The following is a 24728-nucleotide window of genomic DNA, read 5'->3' as shown; positions in this document are numbered from 1 at the left end:
TGACGTCACCTCTCATTAATGTTATAACGTCACCACAGGTTGGTTACAACCACACTGGGGAAAATACGCATTTTCCTTAAAGTCCTGACCTATTCAGTTTGTTCTTGTGATCTGAAACGCTCTAATCATCGTTTTCGCATATCTTCTAACCGCCCGTGTCTTTGCTCTTCATTTTAATTTTTTGACTTACTCAGATTCTTGGTGTCGCTTGTCTTCTAACCGCATGTGTCTTTGCTCTTCATTGTCATTTTTGACACGCTCTAATTTTCGTTTTCGCATATCTTTTAACCACCTGGTTCTTTGCTCTTTATTTTAAGTTTTGACATGTTTTGATACTCGCTGTTGCATATCTTCGCATTTGTCTTTCTTCTTTATTTGGGATTTTGAAGACTTCAGACAATTTAGTAATGCCCTTTGATTTAAAAAACCTTATTGGTCTTGTCTCAGTTGATGGTCCATGTTTCTGATTTTCACCCATTGTGACTTTGATTTGCTCGGACTGTTCTATCAGTCTTATCACGTTTGATAGTTCAGGTTTGATAGTTTGATAGTTCGATAATAATTTCCAAATTTTCATTTTTTTGGCCTTCCTACTGACATTCTATAACTGGCTGCGTTGAAAACTGTAAGCTCAATCACGTAGCGATTTGATTTTATGTAGCAAAAAACAAACTGATTTTAAAATTTTCAAGTATTTTTCAAGTTTGAATTAAAACATTAAAATTATTGCTTAGGCACCACAAATATGTTTGCAGTTTACATAATAGCTATAGCGATAAAAAAAATTTCAGCCTTTTTTCATGCCTTAAAAAGAATTCGCATGTACTTATAACAAAAGAAATTTGGTAATGATGTTTTTGGAATATGAAATGAATATATATTTGTATATATATATATATATATATATATATATATATATATATATATATATATATATATATATATATATATATATATATACAAGCGAATTCCTCAAAAAGAATTCGCATGTACTTATAACAAAAGAAATTTGGTAATATATATATATATATATATATATATATATATATATATATATATATATATATATATATATATATATATATATATATATATATATATATATATATATATATATGTATATATACATATATATGTATATATACATATATATGTATATATATGTATATATATGTATATATATGTATATATATGTATATATATATATATGTATATATATATATATATATATATATATATATATATATATATATATATATATATATATATATATATATATATATATATATATATATATATATATATATATATATATATATATATATATATATATATATATATATATATATATATATATATATATATTATATATATATATTATACATTTTTTTTTGTTTGTTTTTTTACGCTGAAGGCCTTGTTCTATACGGGATAGATATACATGCCATACATTGGAGTAGTTTAGTATTTTAGTAGTAGTAATAATAGTAGCAGCAGTAAAAGTAGCAGTAGTAGTAGTACGAATAGTAGCATACACGTATTGCCTTTTAGTTTCCCAAAGGGCAATAAATCCCTTTTATTGCCTTTTAAGCATTCTCTGAAAATCCCAACTTAGTACCCAAATCCAGTCTTGGGATACGCCCTTTTAACAATCTGCATGCACATGATTTGCTTTGATTTAGTCCAAATTTCCCCTCAATATTCTCTCAAATTTTCATCTTCATATACATACCCTTAATAATACTAGCGTTAAAGAAGTAGTGGTAGTAGTTGGAGCAGTAGTAGCAGTAATAGTATTGAATCAATAATAGTAGTTACAGAAGTAGTAGCAGTAGCATGTGCATATTTCCTTCTGATTGGTTGAACACCCCCCCCCCCTCATGATGCCCCGGAAATTTTATCTTTATGCGGTAAACCGTTCCAAAAATATTGTTGATATGCCCTTTTGAAAAACTGTATGCACATAGTATGTTTTGATTTAGTTTATGAAAATGCCACTTTCTCGACTTCTATTTTCTGCTTTTTCAATTTTCTATGTTATGTTTTGGCTTGATGATCTTTAAGTGTATGCCAGCCCATCCACAATCCGCGGATATCCATTATTTTAACGCTCTTAAATTGAATTTTCCCTACATAACATATTTGTCCTCAGCTTTATTTCATTTATCAACGAAGTATATAAAAAAAAAAATATTTGCTTTTTCGTAAACAATCAAAAACAAATCAAAAATGCCAGTATGGTAAATCTTCCCTTGAAAATCGTTCTACGAATATAATCTACCCTTATTACTTAATAGACTGATTTCAACAAAAACGTTAGTGACATAAACAGACTAAAAATTTGATGATTTTGAAATACAGAAGACCAAATACTAACTTGTCAAAAAGAAGCCTCCTCTTTCTTGCGTTGTGAAGTACAGCTTGCCGTAAAACAGTACCAACAGCCCTTTTTGATAATATATGTCCATCTAAAAGCGGAGGGGCAGTAGCCCATCTGAAATAAATTCAAATCGTAAGTAGCGAAAGAACAACCTGAAAAATACACTAGCAAGGCATAATCTTATAATAAGAGAATAACATACGAAGAAAAAATAACGAAAAAACAACAAAGAAACAAAAACATAAAATAACAACGAGGAAAATTTTCAACCTATGAATAACGAACAAAGCAGAAATTTCGGCAAGAAGTCCTCCGCAAAGGGGTCTCCAATTCTCAAAAATATTTAAAACAATAAAAACTAACCTTTCGCAGTAAAAAAGACTAAAAAACTCAAAAAAAAAGAGAAAAAGGAGACACCTTATGATAACAAAAGCAAATGGGTGATAAAAAATCAAACCATAAAAGAAAACACCATTCAAAAATTAGGTTGGGTACGGATTTTAGCCATGGCTATAAAGGAAGCCGGTCCATTGTTTCATTTTGCATTTCGTCCTCTTTTTTCTTTGTTTTTTTTTTATTCTTCGTTATTTCGTATATTATTAATTATTCTGTTCTTTGTTATTTCGTCATTTTTTTCTTGTCTTTTTGCTCTTAAATATTTCGTACGTTATTTCGACTTTTTTTCTTAGTTATTTGGTATGTCATGTATAGTCAGCGTTATCCTAGAACCTATTTAAGAAAAAAAAAGACAGATAATTTTCAGTCTATGAAGATAAGAACATAATGTATAAAATTCAGAATTATAAGCTGGGGGAGGGGGGCTGTAGAAGAACAGATAAGGTAATAGATTTTAACAATTCTAAATGACAAAAAACTAATTTTGCTGCCCTCTCAAAAGGGTTATACAAGAATATTTTGGAAGGTTTAGCTAACTGACTTGTATCATCTACTGATGAGTTCCTTGAGTCAAAAAGACTTTAAATACTAGTAGCTCTTTAAGCCCTTTTTGATAAAAGTGACCGCATAAGAGCAGGAGTATAGTAGCCCATCTCGAGTAAATTCAAATCGTCAATAGCAGCATGTAAGGATTACAAGCTGAAAGCCTCACTAGCAAGACATATGCCAAGACGAATAATAAAAAAAATTCAAATTTTCTGCCTACTAGGAAATAAAGGAAATGCATGCATTTCAGTTAACCATAACAAAAAAAAAAAAAAACAGAATGGTGAAATATTATTTTTTCACAATTTTATATATATATATTAGAATAATTTTTTTTCCGATATATTTTTACGGCTAATTCAAAGACTATACATTTAAAAAGCCATGTCATCATATCGTTCGGCTAAGTGATACTATCTTCAGTCAAGTTCGATGCAAATCCAACTAAGATATTTATAAACAACAGCATTGTACCAAACAAAATACGAAAAAGAACAGGTAATCTTTGGAAATTTTTTTGGCCCTTCTAGTACTACTACTAACAACCTACTGCAGCATTAAGCCGCCTGAGGTCAATACAGCTGCAGAAGCTCCCCTTCCCCCTCTACCGCAACTCATTGAAATTTTCTCTTTTCCCATAAATTTCAATTTCCTTTAAATTCTTCCTCAAGATCTCTTCACACCCCAATTGAGGAGGACTTGCATTTCGTGTGGCCCTAGGCACTTCAACAAGGGTATAAATGAAGCTTAAAACTAATTAAAAACTAATATTAAAAACTAATAGCGATACTGACACTACAACGTTATCAAGATAAGCTGGAAAAACTCAAGAGAAGCTTAAAGTAAGTATTAATTTACCACTATATTATTAAAATCGACATCTAAAAGTAAACAGTAAGAAAAAGAGTACCAAAAAAGAGAAAAACGTACACATACATAAAATAAAAAAAAACAGTAAGAAGAAGAATTCCAAAAAGAGAAAAACGAACAAATGCTTAAAATCTACAAGGAAGCTTAAAATCTAAAAGTAAACAGTAAGTTGAAGAATACCAAAGAAATAGAAAAAATGAACAAATCTAGAAGTAAAACATAAGAAGAAAAATATTAAAAAAGAGAAAAACGAAAAAATTCTTAAAAAATAAAAGTAAGCTTGAAATCTAAGAGTAAACAGTAAGAAGAAGAATACCAAAAAAAGAGAAAGCCGAAAAAATACTTAGAATCTAAAAGTAAACAATAAGAAGAATACCGAAAAAGAGAAAAAAGAACAAACACTTAAAATCTAAAAGCCAGCTTAAAGTCTAAAACTAAACAGCAAGAAAAAGAATACCAAAAAAAGAGAAAAACGTTAAAATCTAAAAGTAAATAGTAAGAAGAAGAATACCAAAAAGAGAAAAGACGAACAAATGCTTAAAACCTAAAAGCAAGCTTAAAATTTAAAAGTAAATAGCAGGAATAAAAATACTAAAAAAAGGAGAAAAAAGACAACGTTCAAATGCTTCCTGTTCCTTCTATCAGAACTATCAAACAGTTCGTGGTAACGAACTGTAGTAAGGAGCGATCCGGCTCAATAGTAACCAAAACTCTAAAAAAATGGAATTTTGGTACCAATAGCTACATCAAAAGAATTGCATTTTGATGCTGATTCTAAATATATAAGTTTCATCAAGTTTAATCTTACCCATCAAAAGTTAGGAGCCTGAGAAAATTTGCGTTATTTTAGAAAATAGGGGGAAACACCCCCTAAAAGTCATAGAATCTTAACGAAAATCACACCATCAGATTTGGCGTATCAGAGAACCCTACTGTAGAAGTTTCAAGCTCCTATATAGAAAAATGTGGAATTTTATATTTTTTGCCAGAAGGCAGATCACGGATGCGTGTTTATTTGTTTGTTTTTTTTTGTTTTTTTCCCAGGGGTGATCGTATCGACCCAGTTGTCCTATAATGTTGCGAGAAGGCTCATTCTAACGGAAATGAAAAGTTCTAGTGCCCTTTTTAAGTGACCAAAAAAATTGGAGGGCACCTAGGCCCCCTTACGCTAAAGTTTTTTACTGTTTTAAAATGTAGAGTTAAGAGAAAGAGTCATACTTTAGCGTAAAGAGCGGGGAGTTAAAGAGCGTAAAGAGCGGAAGTATAGAGTCACACAGAGAACCTTAAAAATTCCCTTACTTGCTGGAAGGCCCAACGAGCTTAATGCGCAGCAAACCACTTCTTAAAGGATGGATGAAAATAACAGTTGCATTTGTAGATACCTCTGACACTGGATGACTCGAATACAATCGTCTTATCAAAGAACCTGAAAATAAATAAACAAAGGAGAAGAAAAAAGGGTACTCGTTAATTAAACAAAACACACTCAAGAATTACGCTTAGGTGAGATATCAGAGAAACGGTTTCACAGCAACGAAGACAAGCAATGGGTGATAGAATGCATTGGATTTGCATTATTTGGGCTATATATTTGCACATTAGGGGGGATGAGGGTTAGTTTAGGATACGTTATATTCGGTTAGGGGCGCTGTCCAAAAACTTTATCTCCCCCCCTACGCAATGTGTTAATATAAAGTCCACACTATATTATTAAAGAAACTAAAAGTTATATGAAGGTCATACTTCATAAGCATTAACCCAAATTCACTTATTGGGTGTGTTTTGTTTAATCAAAAAGTACCAAAAAAAGAATAAAAAGTTAGAACTACGAAGCATTGCATATACTTGTTCCATTTAATCCTAAGTAGCTCTTGAGAAACCTTTACAAGCTCTCTTACAAGTATTAACAAATATCTACTCTTTCTCGTGTTGCTTTGAACGTTTACTAGCTCTCAATCACTCCCAATAACCTGATGGTTATTGGCAGCAATGGCAGACGATATAGTTACAACCTTTATTTTCATTAATTCATACAATGAAGCAAATAAATCAGAGAAACAACCATTGCTAGAAGCTCAATTAACCTGTACACATTGTTTCAACTAATTCAATCAATACCTCTCAATAGCTTTCAGTTTGTCTGACGGTTACTTGCAGGAATGATAGGTTACTGACAATGGCAATAGTTATTGGCAGTGGTTATTGAAGGCGGCAGTAACGGTGGTGATAAAAGGATAAATTGTTCTGTGAAAAAAAGGAAAAATGCTCTGACAAGATTACAAAGAAATTTTCTATTGTCTTTCCTCCATTAGAATTTTACCATTAATAGCCCCTTTCAACATATTTTATTTCCAAAAAATGTTTCATGCCAAAAAGCCACTGAAACTGACCGAATTTCTTCCCAAAACTGGAGAATCGTTCTTGGTTAACTCCCATGTTAATTTCAGGCCTCTAGCATGAATAGCAGTTTCCAGGAATTAAAATGGGAACACATTCTCCGAGTTTAACACTGGTAGACTTGCATCACTATGATAAATAAATTTGTAGTCTAAAAAAATTTTCATTTCAGGGATCAAACCATTTCTTCCCAAATTTTAGCTCTGAAAATAAAAACAAGTTTTCTTTGGAAAATTACAATTTTCAGAAAAAAACCTTAAGCGAAGTTGAAAAAAAAAGAAGAAAAATAATCTAAGAAATAGTATAGATTATGACGCACATTTTCCCAATTATTGCTTCAAAGGCGAATAAAGAAAAAAAGGCAATTAAGAAAGGCAAATAAAAGGCTAATAGGCGTATTCAAGTAGATTTTCACAGTTACAAACCTTATAATTTCAAAAATCCCACCGCCATGATTCCATTTAAAGATTCAAGATTCAAGAGATTCAAGGGAAGGAAATTTCGACATTCCCACGCTCAGGTTTTCTGGAATTCAGTTGTGGTTTTTTTCTTTATTTTTTTTTTTATGATGCAGGATATATTGTATTTCCATTTCTACTCCATATATCCGCACTGGTGTATTAGTGTAAGTCCTAGCTATATTCTAAAGCTATTCCAAAAGGTGTCATGTAAAAATTCTTGTACGACTGGGATTTATAGCAACTGGGCTTTTAGTCGTCATTCTGACGCTCAGGTTTTCTGGAATTCAGTCTCTTTTTTTTTTCTTTAGTTTTATATAATGCGGGAAATATTGTATTTCCATTTCTACTCCATATATCCGCACTGGTGTATTAGTGTAAGTCCTAGCTATATTCTAAAGCTATTCCAAAAGGTGTCATCCCCCACACTAATTTTTGTTAATCAGATTAACAGAATTAGTTAATCAGATTCACAAGATTTGCTTATAAGACCAAAAAGTTAATCTTGTGAGCAAAAAAAAAAAAAAAAAAAAATTCAAATTTTTGCCTTAAAATTAAACCTGGTGCTTGTGAGACGCAAGTTTGATCCAGTATTTTTTCCTCAAATTGTATATTTTCTTGAACAACGAGCATTTGTATTTAATCCATTTTCCGTTCTTAACGAAATATACCAATTGGAAAACTAATTTTTAGATATGGATGCCTACAAAAGATGCCTCCTCATGGGAAAAACTACTGCAACGAGTAAGAAAAATGACAAAGAAGTAATATAAAATTCGTATGACGAAAAAAAAAGAAAGAAAAAAAGCCCTATCCAGCGTTACCCAGAAAAATAATAAATTAATTAAAAAATTTAAACAGTAACATAGGTCGTGTTGTTTCTTTTTTTCATATCTTTTTCTCTTTTGCTTCACTTTGAGCCAAAATAGAAAAAATGAGCATTTTTGCCAAACCTTTAGAAATTTGTTAAGGAGTTTTTTCTTCTGACCGAATTGTAAGATAAGAGGGAATTTACAGAATTACACAATGGTTTTTATATTTGGGTTTCCTTTTGCATTTCCTCATTAAATTTTTTCTTGTTTTTTTTTTTTTTTATACCAATGCTTTCAAAGACTTCCAGGAGGGCCCTTCCAAACAATAATAAAAGGGAGGGGGCTTATTAGTTTAATCTAATAAGATCTATTTTTAATCTTGTTAGTTTAATACAGATAGAAGTGGAGAATTTAAAATATATTTTATATATTTAAAAATAGATAAAATATATGAGTATTTAACATGGAAATTAAATTGCCTCGCTCCTCCGTCTGGAAGTTGTCCTCTCCTCCTTACCCTAAATTTTTGCCCCTTCCCCCATCCAATTTTGAAAAATACTTTTTTGTATTTTTATTGAAAATGTCATTTTTTTTATATTTTCATTAAAAAACCAACAAAATTTCCTCCTCCCAGAATTAGAAAACATTTTACCCTTTTTTTACATTTTAGAGAATTGACGCAATTGGTTTGACTTTATTCTATTCAAGGATATAATTTTTTCATTAATAAAAGTGACTTTTTTTAATAAAAAAAAGTCTATTATGGTCCCTGTACAACTCCCAACCAAAAATGTAAAGTCTTTCTTCTTCCCTTTTTGTACAATGCAGAAATGAGACTTATCATCAAATGAAAGAAAAGCGAATGTAAAAAAGAGAGGTATATATGTCATCTTAAAAACTTAATAGTAAAAAAATAATAGTAGGAATTAGACATTAAATGTGATATAGATCCAAATAACGTTAGTTAGAGTTTTCTAACTATTTGAAAATTTTTCAAATAGTTAATAGATAACTATTAGCAAACAGCAAATAGTTGTTAGAGTTTTCTAACATTTGGGAATTTTTCAACTTTTTTGTTGAGCAGTGTTGTAGCAAGTAATTTAAGTCCAGTCAATCTTATTTCCTAAATCTATAGTACCGAAACTAACATAAAATAAAAGCATAAAACAGCACAAAGGAGAGAAAAAAAGAGAAAATTACCAGTAGGAAAATTTAAGGAATCTTCAAAGCATTCAAGCCAGACAATCAATGTTTGAGATTCAACAGGCGTTCCACTTGTTCCTGATTTGGAGGATGTCGAGCTGTCAATACTTGACTCTGAAAAAAAGAAAAATATGGGAAGTGGATATATTTATCCACAAAAATACCTAAATATATTTACTATTTCAATTCTAAAGCAAGATTCATTTTTTAGGTTTCTTATTTTAAGGTACTAAAGACAATGAAAACTAAGCCTGATTGTTTGAATAGGCTAAATGAAAACTTACACAAACATATGTATCTTGAAAAATAAGAAAATAAGAAAATTTAAAAAATAACAAAATTTTTTAATGCGAAAGACCTCTGGCACCTATTTTAAAAAGAAGAAACATGGGTAAAAAATCAGCAAAAAATATGATAAGAACATATGGCACAAGCTTATGAAGATGTAGATCTCCTTTGAAGGTGTAGCTGTCTTTAGGAATCAACGGATTGTTCATGCTTGAATTTTTACCGACAAAAATCGGTGTCGAATTTCAATAATTATTTCTATTTATTTATTTTCATAGTTTAAATTGACAGAAATAAGGTGCTATTTAAGACCTTCACAATTCGGAACAATCAAAAGTAAAAACTTAGAAATTCGTGTTTTTCGGGTATGAATCGAACTAATATGCCTAGGGAGCAAAATGTTCTATTTTTCCTGATACTTCAAGCATGTCTGTTTTTAATAGCGAAGAGAGGATGAGCGCCATCCTAAAAACCAAAAAAGATTTAAAAAGCGTATAAACAAGGGATATTCCAAAGAAGGGTAACTCTAATACCGAATTTTTTTCAGGCCCTGAAAAATAAATTTTAAAGTGCCAATTATTAGGTCCAAGGATTCCGACTAATGCAGAAATCGATATACAAATAAATTTTCCCCCCATTTTTTTCGTGGATTGGAGCCACTGCTCAGCAGTGCAAGTGACAAAAAGCTGGATCCTTTGAATTAGTTTACAGCAATAGTCATGCCAAATGTAGCCCAGAAATCGTGATTTTACATACTTTATTCTTTTCAACAGGAGCTAGTCCCATCTACACTTCACGTCATCTATAGTTGCACTATATGGCAATTCGAACTCCTAAAAAGGCCACAAGAAGACCATGTTGTAATTCGTCTCAGGTGATCTTTTCTTGCTAGTCCCAAGCACCAAAATATTGCAGCCAAGTCAGCATCCCTGCAGCCTACTAAGTATTTAAAACTGGGGAAAAACAAATTAGTGCCAGTACCTTGCAATACAATTCATTCGTGCCATTTTTTTTTTATAAGTGCCCTAAATAAAATGCCCTCGGACTAAAACTCATTCAGTTTTTAACATTTTATCAAAGACGACAAACGTTATCTTAAAACAAATGATTCTAATTCTTAAAACGCCACTTGTATTTTAACAGTAATACCTACATATTATACTGCTAATGCTAGTACTACAAACAACTAATTGCGGCAAAAAGTCAACTCAGGCCGACACAGCGCAAGTGCGTGACAGTTTCTTCGCAGTATTCATATCAAGGGTTTCCTCCCTAAGTCGGTTTGACCGATTTATCCACTACGATGTACATTAATAAACAACCAGCATATTGGACTTACAAATACGATTATATACAAGTAATATCCTAGCTAGTTTTGCCTGGTGGGTAACCACTCTGAGAGAGAAGACCTTGTGGCAAGAAGGTCTGAGTCCTGGGCCTTCATCGGTTTTATTCACTCTAGTGTATAAGAAAAAGGTAAAGGATACGGCATTAGACTTTACAGTCCGTACCGGCGGTGTTGATCTCCGTTTCTTGGCCCTTCAGCCAGGAAGTGCAATGGGGGGTTGGGGGCCAGCCATCCTGTGCTTTAGCACACCCTTCCTGTTTACCTTCCCCAGATTTCTCCAGGTACCCATTTAGAGCTGGGTCGACTCTGGCTAAGCTTACAGAGTCACGCCACTGACCCCCGTCCCAAACTGAAGAATTAGGTACACTGGGATTCGAACCCACGTCCTCTCAGACAAAGGATCCCGAATCCAGCGCACCAACCCACTCTAGTGTATACTACATATATAGCTTATAATTACATGTACAAATACGATTATACACAAATTACATAAAGATTAATCAACAAACAATATGTACTTATTAAATAAGTACATATAATTAGCAACATGAAAATTAGTTGTTTATCTATTTTTTTATGCATAGCAAAGGTAGACTTTGGACAGCCTCAATTTTTTGATTTTTGGGCTAATTTAGAGCTACTATTTGTGCCTATCATAGATTAATTAATTGAATAGATACCAGGTAATGTGTTCCACATCAGAAACATAAAAGAATCCATGGTAAAATTAACTATAGAACCACAGACACTCCCAGCTGTTTATTTAGGGAGAGGGGGATTTATATAAAGAGAAAACATGGCAAATTATACAGAAAATACAAGAAACTATAGGAAAAAGCATAAAACTATCTTAGGAACAATGTCTTATGGTGGGAGATTCGGGTCCAAGAGCCGCCTTCCTTTCACGTAAGTGCAAGAAAAACCTTATCTATGATAACGTGTATAAAGGCTAAAAAGAAACAAAAATAACACGAGCAATTCTTTATCAAAGGTTGACATTGAATTAGACCAGTTCACTTTAAAAAGTAGCGTAAGGAATTAGAGAAAGTTGGAGGGAAATGGCTGGGCTATCGAGGATAAATTCTTGTTGGTTGGAGACTTGGAGGAAAATCATAGAAAATTAGTAGGAAGAAAGTAGTAAGTCGGAGCACAATTAGTTGAAAGCGTCGAGTGACTGTAAATAGGCACTTCAAAATTTATAAGTTACAACGTCAAGAGTGGCCCATTTAGCATAAACTAGGCATTTTTTTTTACCACCGCGGGTATTAGAATAAAATAGAAAACAATGATTTTTATGTATAACTGTATATTTGCCCGACTCACACTCCATTTCTACTACCATTACTCATAAGCCATGAGAAATGCCCAGCTCTAATTTGTGTTTCTTTCTATCCCCAAAAACAAATGTGTAATGTGTATTTAGTATCCCCAAGTAAAACAGTAAAACAAATGTGTATTTAGTATCCCCAAAAAAACAAAGCAAATTGAATAGATTTCTTTCGTTTTTCAGCTGGTTCTTCTAGGGTTAGCCAAATTACAAATTACTTTCGTGCGGTAAAGTGAACTTAGAACTTAAGAGGATGAAGCTAAAATCCCAATTACCTCAATTCGGCTTTGCTGTGATATCTTTTAGAGAGGAGCTTTAAAACACATTTCTTAAGTTTATCAAACAGTTCGTGGTAACGAACTGTAGTAAGGAGCGACCCGGCTCAATAGTAACCAAAACTCTAAAAAATTGAATTTTGATATCAATAGCTACATCAAAAGAATCGCATTTTAATGCTGATTTTAAATATATAAGTTTCATCAAGTTTAGTCTTACCCATCAAAAGTTACGAGCCTGAGAAAATTTGCCTTATTTAGGAAAATAGGGGGAAACACCCCCTAAAAGTCGTAGGATCTTAACAAAAATGACACCATCAGATTCAGCGTATCAGAGAACCCTACTGTAGAAGTTTCAAGCTCCTATCTACAAAAATGTGGAATTTTGTATTTTTTGCCAGAAGACAAATCAAGGGTGCGTGTTTATTTGTTTGTTTTTTTTTCCCAGGGGTTATCGTATCGACCAAGTGGTCCTAGAATGTCGCAAGAGGGCTCATTCTAACGGAAATGAAAAGTTCTATTGCCCTTTTTAAGGGACCAAAAAAATTGGAGAAGTAGGAAGTAGGAAGTAGGAAGAAGTAGCATTGAAACTTAAAACGAACAGAGATTATTACGCATATGAGGGGTTCTAAAAATACTTTAGCATAAAGAGCGAGGTATTTAGGAGGAGATAAATACCTTGCTCTTTATGCTAAAGTATTTTTAGTAATTTCAACTATTTATTCTACGGCCTTTCTGATTCAGGGGTCATTCTTAAAGAATTGGGACAAAACTTACGATTTAGTGTAAAGAGCGAGGTATTAACGAGGGTACAAACCCCCTCGTATACATAATAAAAATATAAGGTTATGAAAGTTTGTTACGTAAGTTAATTCTTAAGTTACGCATATTTTTTACTAATAAAAACGTTCTTTAAAATTAAATGTTCTAGTTGCCTTTTTAAGTAACCGAAAAATTACAGGGCAACTAGGCCTCCTTCCTCACCCCTTATTTCTCAAAATCGTCTGATCAAAACTAAGAGAAAGCCATTTAGCCAAAAAAGGAATTAATATGCAAATTTCATTTTAATAATTTATGTGCGGAGAGCCAAAACCAAACATGCATTAATTCAAAAACGTTCAGAAATTAAATAAAAAAAAACTAATTTTTTTAGCTGAAAGTAAGGAGCGACATTAAAACTTAAAACGAACAGAAATTACTCCGTATATGAAATGGGTTGTCCCCTCGCAATCCCTCGCTCTTTACGCTAAAGTTTGACTTTTTGCCACAATTCTACTTTTTCAAACAATTAAAAGCTTTAGCGTAAAGAGCGAGGGATTGCGAGGGGACAACCCATTTCATATACGGAGTAATTTCTGTTCGTTTTAAGTTTTAATGTCGCTACTTACTTTCAGCTAAAAAAATTAGTTTTTTTTATTTAATATATATATATAAAATAAAAAAATGAATGGCGATCCATAAAATGGGGAACCCATTCCATGAATGGGATGGGAGGATGTCGTAAGGGAATATTTAAGAGACATTGGTACTTCTAGGGCGTGTGTAAAGAGGAAGGCTTTAAAAAGACTAGGATGAAGGAGGAGCGTGCCTAGCTGCGTTGGCCTCAGACGACTTGGTGCCGCAGTGAGTTGTTAGATCCATAAAACTGTAATTTAGGTCATTTAAATGACCAACACTACCAAACATCACAGCCCTATTCTTTTGGATTAAAAAAATTTAAACATTCATAACACTAGCGACAAAAGTAATATAGCGCTAAAGGACAAAACAAAAAAAGCATGAGGCGGACCTCCCTTACACACATTGTATTTAGAAGAGGTGTATAAAATTTATAGGTGGGGGGGTTTTAAAAAGTAGAATTGTGGCAAAGAGTCAAACTTTAGCGTAAAGAGCAAGGGATTGCGGAGGGGACAACCCATTTCATATACGGAGTAATTTCTGTTCGTTTTAAGTTTTAATGTCACTCCTTACTTTCAGCTAAAAAAATTAGTTTTTTTTATTTAATTTCTGAACGTTTTTGAATTAATGCATGTTTGGTTTTGGCTCTCCGCACATAAATTATTAAAATGAAATTTGTATATTAATTCTTTTTTTGGCTAAATGGCTTTCTCTTAGTTTTGATCAGACGATTTTGAGAAATAAGGGGTGGAGAAGGAGGCCTAGTTGCCCTCCAATTTTTCGGTTACTTAAAAAGGCAACTAGAACTTTTAATTTTTAACGAACGTTTTTATTAGTAAAAAATATACGTAACTTAAGAATTAACTTACGTAACAAACTTTCATAATCTTATATTTTTATTATGTATACGAGAGGGTTTGTACCCTCGTTAATACCTCGCTCTTTGGACTAAATCGTAAGTTTTGTCCCAATTCTTTAACGATGACCCCTGATTCAGAAAGGCCGTAGAATAAATAGTTGAAATTACTAAAAATACTTTAGCATAAAGAGCGAGGTATATATATCTCTCCTAAATACCTCGCTCTTTATGCTAAAGTATTTTTAGAACCCCTCATATGCGTAAAAATCTCTGTTCGTTTTAAGTTTAAATGCTACTCCTTCCTTTCATTTGAAAAAACGTTTTCATGTTTATTTTTCATTGTTTTCTTATAGTAATGCTAGAAAATCCTGCGCCATTTTCATTGAATTTTTCTTCCCCCATGACAGATTCCTCCAAGGAAAGATCCTCGAACATAGCCCCTTCCCCTCAGCCCCACTCCCAAACAAAATAAAATCCCCCTGAAAACCTCTGTACACTTCCCAATAACCATTACTATATGTAAACACTGGTCAAAGTTTGTAAATTGCAACCCCTCCCCCAGGGATTGTGGGGGAGTAAGTCATCCCTAAAGACATAGTTATTATGGTTTTCGACTATGCTGAACAAAATGGCTATCTCAAAATTTTGATCCGTTGACTTTGGGAAAAATTTGAGCGTGGGAGGGGCCCTAGATGCCCTCCAATTTTTTTGGTCACTTAAAAAGGGCACTAGAACTTTTCATTTCCGTTAGAATGAGCCCTCTTGCGACATTCTAGGACCACTTGGTCGATACAATGTCCCCTGGGAAAAAAAAACAACAACAAAAAAACAAACAAATAAACACGCACCCGTGATTTGTCTTCTGGCAAAAAATACAGAATTCCACATTTTTGTAGATAGGAGCTTGAAACTTCTACAGTAGGGTTCTCTGATACGCTGAATCTGATGGTGTCATTTTCGTTAAGATTCTACGACTTTTAGGGGGTGTTTCCCCCTATTTTCTTAAATAAGGCAAATTTTCTCAGGCTCGTAACTTTTGATGGGTAAGACTAAACTTGATGAAACTTATATATTTAAAATCAGCATTAAAATGCCATTCTTTTGATGTAGCTATTGATATCAAAATTTCATTTTTAGAGTTTTGGTTACTATTGAGCCGAGTCGCTCCTTACTACAGTTCGTTACCACGAACTGTTTGAACAGATACTATCCTTTTCCAGTAAATCTGGTGAGCCGCAGCGGTTGAATCTTCCGTTCTTGAACTTACCCAAGTTTGGGAAATGATGTAGACCATCGGAACATCTTTTTCTTGGGTGACGGCGTGGTTTTTTCTATCCAGCAACCATAGGGTTGAAATCCTATATGATGCAACAAGGGTTTTTTTCTGATATTCGAAGGAGGTGTTTATACCATCTCAGTGTATGTTGCGAAACTTGCAGGGAGAATGGAATCTGCATCGCATGCGACAGGAGGTTTGTGTTAGGAGGTTTCTGATAAAGTCGTACCAGCGAAATCCCTTTATCTCTCGAAGTCCTTTGCTTTGTATTATATCCAGCTTTCTGAAATTCATGGTGATTGAAGGCCAAGTTTCTGTGCTATAAAGTAGGACCGAGCCGATAGATGCATTAAATATCCGAATCTTAATTAGACGGCTGACAAGAGGTTTGCACCAAATGTTATTTAGTCTCCCTTGTACAGAAGTTGCCTTAGCGATTCCTGCATTGACTTCGCTCTCGACTGATCCATAGCTTGAGAGAATAGATCCGAACTATTTTGATACATCCAAACAATATGACAGAAGAGTCGCGAAATCATTCACGACTGCTACTTCATTTTGGCATACTACGACTGTAAAAAGGGTTGTTGAGATAATTGTGAATCGACCAAAATAATTTTCGTTTTGCTCCAACTGATGTTTAGCCCAATCTTGCTAGCTCCTTCTCTCATAACTGTCAGCACTGCACAAAGCTCTTCGAGGGTGATTATCGTGAGTGTCAAATCATCAGCAAAGTCAACATTGCTTGTAAGTCTATCACCAAGCTTCAAGCCGAAGTTTAGTCGGGTAGTGGTGCTCATAATCACCCAATCAATGAATCAATAAAGTAGTTTCTGAGCAGCGGCACATCACTGCCGAACTCATACACAAATATCACTCATATCACTCGAGTGAACTCATATCACTCGACGTAGAGTGAATATCAGTTCACTTATATAACGATCCGGTATGAATCCTGCTTATGCGGTTCTTCATTTTATTCGACGTATACTAGAGCAACTGTCGCGGAGAGTCACTGCTAAAAGTTTAGAAGGAACGGAAAGCAACGTTATACCTCTGTAGTTAGAGCATCCTGCATCCTTTCCGTTTATATAGTGGCAGAATTAGTTCAGCCCACCAATTCTCCGGAATGATTTCCGTGCGCCACACTATACATACATTCTGAGAGGGATTGATCTATCGTTAATAAGCTATGCAGACGATGTACTTAATCTGAGCCGCCTCCTTCGCAGTTTACAGGAGAATTTTATCCAGTTTCAAGTAGAATATGGAAAAATAGGCCTTCAGTTTAATGAAAAGAAATCAGATGTGTTGTTGTTTAATGCTAAGCAAGGGTCTGCTGTTGATGTTAGGCTGGGTGGTGCTACTGTTCGGCTTGCCGAACACATATTTTATTTGGGGATCCCTATTGGTCGCTCATGCTTGAAACGCGTCATCTTTTGCAGAGTCATCTGCAGAAACGGATTTCTTTAGCGTATAGCCGTGTTGTAGTTTATAAGCGTCAGTTTGATCGGCGGATTTGGCCCATCTGTATAATGCAATGGCACTATCCCACTATCTGTATTTAAGTCCCTTTTGGAGGCTTTTGTTGTTTAATGCTAAGCAAGGGTCTGCTGTTGATGTTAGGCTGGGTGGTGCTACTGTTCGGCTTGCCGAACACAAATTTTATTTGGGGATCCCTATTGGTCGCTCATGCTTGAAACGCGTCATCTTTTGCAGAGTCATCTGCAGAAACGGATCTCTTTAGCGTATAGCCGTGTTGCAGTTTATAAGCGTCAGTTTGATCGGCGGATTTTGGCCCATCTGTATAATGCAATGGCACTATCCCACTATCTGTATTTAAGTCCCTTTTGGAGGATATTCCGAAAGAACCCAATAAACTCTAATGAAGCGATAATAGCCCATTTCGCCAGATATAACTCCAATATTGTTACTCATCCTTGGGCAATTATTTTGAGGCAATAGGTTTTGTTTTTTGTAGTTAGATATCCATTTGTTCTTTATCTTTCTTGTGTTTGTGTATTCTTTTGTAGTGTGTTTTTTGCTTTTTTATCTTATACTCCATCAGTTTCTTTTGATGGGAAATAAATATATATATATATATATATATATATATATATATATATATATATATATATATATATATATATATATATATATATATATATATATATATATATACATACATACATACATACATACAGAACATTGTTTGGAGCCACAGCAACGAAGCAAGACCCTTAGAATTCAAAAGCTCCGCAGCTGTTCTACATCAGTCAGGGGTGTGGTTGTTTGTCAGTCTCTTCATAGATCTGTTAAATTCTTCGAGGGGAAATGGATCACTACTGCCAAGTGGAATCAGGTGCGAGCGATGTAGGTGCGATCTCTTATGAGATCCGGGTCAGGGTGTGGGATAAGATCGAAGTTAAGAAGGATGGAAAAGTGATTTTTCCATCCCTCGAGATGAACTGACTCATTTGATAACGGGGATACATCGTGAGTTCAAAGATTTATCTATATAGTGCCCCAATGTCGCCTTTGCCGGCGGCATCTTATATATCCTTGGCCTTGTCTTGCACGAACTGCTTCTTATCGCGATGGGCGAGTTTATTTCTCACATCGTTCAGCTTGCGGTATGCTGACATATTGCCACTGAGGCAAATCTGCCGGCTCTGTACTATAGCTTTCAGAGCTTCGTCTGACAGCCATTGAGCTGTGCGCGTCTGTCTTCGACCAACAGAGGACTCAGCAGCTTTCAGGACATTATTCTAAAAATTTCTCATACTCCTTCGGAATCAGGTCTGGAGTCGCTCCATCTATCATACCACAACATATGCCAGCTGGGTCTGAGACAGTAGCGCTAAAGTCGCCTAATTACGCTATAGGGATACTTGTAAAAGGAAAATTAGATAGACTTGTTCTTCATAGCAATGGACGTTTGGGTCTTAAATGGTTCATACCCCCCCCCACATTTATACTATTCCTTATGCGTATTTTGATACCAATACCTAAAAAGTAGAACTATCTGTTTATTCATATAAACAAATAAAAAATTCAGTGTTTACTTTTAAGCAATGTACTGAAGAAAGGGACACTTCTCAGGTTTCAGACAATTTGTATTGACTTTTGATTTATATTGACCTTGGTTGTGATTGAAGCAAATAAAAGTGGTTAACTTCCACTTAACCGCTTGATTCCATAAGCCCTACAGCGCTATTTTTGCCTTTTTAAATTTAATACTAAAATAAAATGAAATTTATCCGCACTGGAATACACATTTTCTATCACCATGCCAAACCTAGCAGGGTGTAGGTGAAGCCTGAAAGGGTGGGAAAAAGTAAGGTTTGATGAAGCGAGATGTCTAAAGTCAAAATAACTTCAAAACACGAAGGAAATACAACTACTTGTAGTCTCAAAATTGATTACATTTCATTGTAATCATTTCATTGATTACATATTTTTCAAGCTAATAGCTGCTTATCTCGAGCCTATCTTACAGAATTAATAGGCTAATTCCAAAACTAATTAATTAGTTGGAACTTAAAACTGAATTTCCGAAAGTAGTATGTTTTACTATTGACGAATAAATGTGTTTGATCGAACATTTTTCTGAAATAAACGTGAAGAGCACTATTAAAACTATTAACGAACAGATATTTTCTTGTAAAATTGGGTGGGCAAGCTCCCTAGTCTTTACTCTAAGTTCAGACTTGTGTTTTAATGATAGTATAGTTAATGACCATAATACGTTGAAATTTTAGCGAATGAAGCGAGTAGCCTTGTTCTCATATGTATATGTATATGTCATATGTATATCATATCCGGTGACAGAGCCTTGATTGGAGTTTGTTAATCAGTCTTTTATTTTCTACCGGCTGTCAAATGGAATGTTATGGGAACAACCAAGTTTTCTGAAAATTTCAGAAGATTTTGAAAATAATTTTCTGAAAATTTCTCATTCAAATTATGGATAAAATTTGCTTTTTATCATCCCCACCAAAATCAAAAATTTCCTTTTTTTATTATTGAGCCCACCAAAAAAATGTTTGGGCCTGTACACGAGCCCTAGGTTTAGAACGAATGAGTAAATATTAGTTTACTCATTACTGATATATAGTATAAATACAGTATTTGGTATAAACCTGTAAAGCAAAGTCAGTAAGTCTCAACTTCAGTTTTAAGTTCCAACAAATTAATTAGTTACGGAATTAGCCAATTAATTCTGTGAGATAAGCAGCTATAAACTTGAAAATTAATTAAATGTAATCAATTTTGAGACTACATGTAGTAGTATTTCCTACTGCCAATGAAATTTTCTGCTTCTAATAGAACAGACTAGTTTCTGCGTCAGTTTTCTATTTTCAGTAAAACCCTAGTTTTTTAGAATTCTACCAATATTGGGAAATATCTAGTTTATTTGCGCTAGTTTTGTAGTTACCTAATCATTGCGTAATCTGACAAGTGCAAAAATATTTATCCATTTTAAGTTTCAGCTTCGCTCTTTAATTCCATAAAAAAACTTTTAATGGTTAAAAAGTTAAAAGACATATCATTGGTTATAACCACGAACTTACCGACAAGTTCCTGGTACGAGTCATCTGGGAGTACAAATTTTAGCTCATACGTTGCATCGGCCCAATATCTCGTCCTCTTATCTCCCAGTTTGCTTTTGTTCTTCCAACCCAACGAGTTGACAAAAGGGAGAAATTGCTCGTCTAAGGAATCAAAGGAATTCTAGAAAATATAATATAATATAGATTAAACGTAACGTTTCCGCAAAAATTTTTATCAAGGAGCACATCCGTACCCACACCTGTGCCAGCGTGACCTCTAACCTTGAAATTGCCAAAAATCCTTTCTCTAAAAGAATTTCAAAGAAAATAAATAAAAATGTATGAATACACATGGGGTTAAATTTTCTAACAGCTCGTGGTAACGAACTATAAGTAACGAGCCACATGGCTCAATAGTAGCCCAAACTCTTAAAAAACGGGATTTCCATACCAATAGATATATCAAAAGAATCAACTTTTTATGCTGATATCAAATATATAAGTTTGATTAAGTTTAGTTCTACCCATCAAAGGTTACAAGCCTAAGAAAATGTGCATGATTTTGAAAAAGTGGAAAATACTCCCAAAGAGCCATAGAATCATAATGATTCACACCATCAGATTCAGCGTATCAGATAACCCTACTGTGGAGGTTTCAAGCTCCTATCTGCAAAAATGTGAGTTTTGTATTTTTTGCCAGAAGAAATATCACGGATGTGGGTTTATTTGTTTCGTTTTTTTTTCCAGGGATGATCGTATCGATCCAATGCCCGTTGCATATTTGGAAAGGACTCATTTGAAGAAAAATTAAAAGTTCTAGTGCAAATTTTGAGTGACTAAAAAATTGGAGGACAACTAGGCCCCCTTCCACGCCCCATTTTCCCCAAAACCGTCCAATCAAAATTTTGAGATAGTCATTTTGTTCAGCATATTTGAAAGGCCAAAAAATATGCCTTTGGAGATATTATGACCCGCCACAGCCCCTGGGGAAAGGTGTTTAAGTTACAAACTTAGCTATTGTTTACGTTTAGTATTCGTTATTGGGAAGCATGCATACGTTTTTCGGGAGGGAAAGGGGAAATTTTCTGCTGGTGGGATTTTCCGCGCGGATAATTTCCCCCCAGGGGTGAATTCTTCAGGAGAAACTTTACAATGTGGAAATCTGCCAGAATTCCTATATGAAATTCTTCGTATGTCTTGCTTTCTCTTTGCCGACTCAATTTTACGCGTGGAGATGTTAAGGGTAATTGTCCGGGGTAAATTTTCACCAGGTTTGAATACACATAATACGGTGTAAATACGCGCCCACTTTTTTAACATTCTTTACCTTAGACCTTAGTTTCCCCAGTGCCTCCAGAGGCACATGGGACGTTAGTGAGTAGCCTCAATTCTTCTCTACTATAGGCCGCTGCATCTAACATCCCAATAAGTTTTGTTGTTTCTCTGAGAGGCTGAACATTCACCCTTAATTCAGTAGCACGCATTAAAAAAATTATCTGTTTACGAGTCCTCAAAAAATCTTGTTGGCCCGACAGGATATTTTCAAACATTCTGCTGCTTCCTTCTTTGATTGCTTCTTTTGATTCTTTTGATTTTCTTCTTTTTGCTTTCTTCTTTTGATTTTGATCTTCAGATCAATCATCTGAGTTTGTTGGTGTCTCAAAATATTCTCAACCTTTTTTTAATACTATGATCCAAATCTTTACCTTCATTAAATCCTCTACCATTTAAAAAAAATTCTAGAAAGTTTTCTAATTTGGCAAGACCAAGAATTTACAATCAAATCACTAACTGAATCAAGCTCTGCTGATTTTGCCGTACCATTCTTGTTGGTGGTACCCTAAATATTTTTGCCAATCCCTTGCCAAACCTACTAACCAAATACTTTACAAAGAAAATAGACCCAAATCTTCAATACTGGGTTATTTGACTACATACCCGCAAGATGTTTCTTAAAATGTCCAACTATAGCTGAACCAACATCTCTATCTTCTCAGATACCCCATAAGGCTGAAATATACTAGGTTACCAGAGCTTCTTTTGTTGCAGATATATGCTTATATATTTTAATATATCCCTAATGCAGAATTTCAATTTTACTGTACCCCACTTCTAACCCCCTTTTGAAATAAATTCCTGTATAACCTATTGTGGGTCTACATCACAATAACTCGTAAACAACTTATAAACTCTTAGGAAAATAAAGTATGAAAAAAAAAAATCGTGAAACTGAAAGAATTGGGGTAAATCCTGATCTCAAAGTATGATATCTGTGGAAAAAGTTTGACTCTTTTAATGCTTGCGATGCACTTTTTTTCAATCTTTGTGTTGCAATTCTATTACACAGGTTATAAACAAACTATCCTACAAAAAAAAAGAAAGGCGTTGGAAAAAGCTTAAAATCATTATAACAAAGGAATCCCATAATAGATTCTTTTTTACTTATAAATTTGTCATTCCATGTTGCATAAATCAATATTTTGTTATGGATGAGTCAATACAACAGCAAAAAATGGAATTTCGGGAGGGAAAAATTATTAAACTTTCCGGCCTCTCTTGTGCCCGGGCAAAATCTGGGCAGTCAGGAAGTGGCGTAAGAAATCCGACTGGAAAAATATCAATATAGACATATACCAGTCAGTTTGTGATGAAATTCTGGGAAGGATCAACGTACCCTACCACCTTCTACAAACGAAACCTAGTCTAGAGACCACTGAGAAACAGGTTGATTTAAATGTATACTGCATGGAAATAATCCATGCTTTGAGAGTCGCTGAAAGCGCTGCAGCACCACAGCGCAAGGTTCGATTTGGTACTGAAGTTCCACGCTGGAAAGAAAATCCACTCCTAGCTCAGCTTTGTCATGCTTCTAAGTTTTGGCACAAAATGTGGATGGATATAGGAAAGCCTCGGTCAGGTGCTGTGAATACGGTGCGGATCTATCTGAAAAGAAAGTTTGCCAAATGCCTGCAGAAGCACAATGCTACCATTCTGGACGAAAACAGTAACACGCTGAAAAGTGACCCAAATGCCGTGTGGAATTTCCTTAAAAGGAAAAAAGAAGTGATTGCGACGGTCCCAGCCTCTGGCCCACAGAAGAACAGTGGAATAGTTATTACAAGTTAGAATTTACAGCACCCGACGCTCAGCTTGTGTCGAAATATGAAGATAACTTTGATCTCTTGTTAAGTCAAGCATCGCCTTCTCTCGGGTGTGCGGTAACTGTTTCTGATGTTCAGGCGGCGATAGTTAAAGCAAAAAAGAAGTTCTCGCGAGCCATTGACCAAGTGTGTGGCATGCATTTAGCTCATGGTAGCCAAAGGGTCCTTGAGCATCTCACTCTGTTATACCATATGATTTTCACTTGCGGTTTAGTGCTAGATTCCTTTTGTGTTGGGGTTGTCACCCCGGTATTAAAGAAAGGAAAAGACCCTGCTCAATGCAGCTCTCACCTCCCCATAACAGTTGCCCCAGTTCTTTGCAAAAATTTTGAGCTTCTTTTTATTGATGAGTTATGTAGAGTTTGTGAAAACCCTGATAACCAATTTGGTTTTAAAACAATTTTTTAGTAGGGAAAATGTTCACAATATCATTTGTAATATACTTTTAGAGTGTAACCAGACAGGGAAAAGGGTTATAGCAGCTAGTCACGATGTACGTCAAGCGTTCGATTCTGGCATCCATGCTCAGATACTGTCGTGTGCGCTCAAACGTGGCCTTGACAGATCAATCGTCCTACCACACCGAAATTTGTACAAAAAACTGAAGGTTAGAATTAAAGTTCCGACGATTCATGGTCCACAAATTTCGGCTGTAGTAGTTCCTGTAGAAAAAGGTATACGGCAAGGGGCAGTTTCTTCCCCTCCCCTTTACAATAATAGCGCTATAGATTCACAAAAAGATGTTGAGATGAGTCTTGTGTTTAGAGTTATAGATATATCACTGTTAAATTATGCAGACGATATACTGAATTTAAGCCGTTCTTTTGGGATGATAGAGAAGAACTTCAATGTTCTAATCCACGCTTATTCCGGAATAAACCTATTTTTAACGAAAGTAAGAGCGAAATTGTTGTTTCAACCGTCAAAACCCAGATGAAGTTGCTAATATCCGACTTGAAAATTGTGTCGTGTCGTGAGACCAGCGCCTAGTTTAGTTTACCTCGGGCTCCCAATCGGTTGTGACGTGAAATCTACAAGATCACTGCTAGTTGAACATTTGACCAGCAAGATTCACAAATCTTATGGTCAACTCATATCTGCCAAGATAAATTATAATAGACATATCAGAGCAAGGCTTTCCAATGCGCTGGTGCAGCCACACGTTATTGGTTTTTCCCCGT

The 24728-nt window shown here is 34.5% G+C and overlaps 1 protein-coding gene across 1 annotated transcript in view; it reads right to left on the bottom strand.

The window, feature by feature from the left end:
- Positions 1-24728, bottom strand: part of LOC136031418 (ral GTPase-activating protein subunit beta-like) — a 192096-nt gene that overhangs the window by 824 nt on the left and 166544 nt on the right. The window contains exons 22-25 of the mRNA XM_065710984.1: positions 20408-20567; positions 9060-9176; positions 5492-5618; positions 2378-2494 (exon numbers count right to left, since the gene is read on the bottom strand). Of these exons, the coding sequence (XP_065567056.1) occupies positions 2378-2494; positions 5492-5618; positions 9060-9176; positions 20408-20567 (521 nt within the window). The remainder of the gene's footprint in view (positions 1-2377; positions 2495-5491; positions 5619-9059; positions 9177-20407; positions 20568-24728) is intronic.

Source organism: Artemia franciscana, chromosome 9 (assembly GCF_032884065.1).
Source record: "Artemia franciscana chromosome 9, ASM3288406v1, whole genome shotgun sequence".
NCBI lineage: Eukaryota > Metazoa > Arthropoda > Branchiopoda > Anostraca > Artemiidae > Artemia > Artemia franciscana.
The sequence above is the reverse complement of the archived record's forward strand: the minus strand, read 5'-3'. Positions and strand labels throughout refer to the sequence as shown.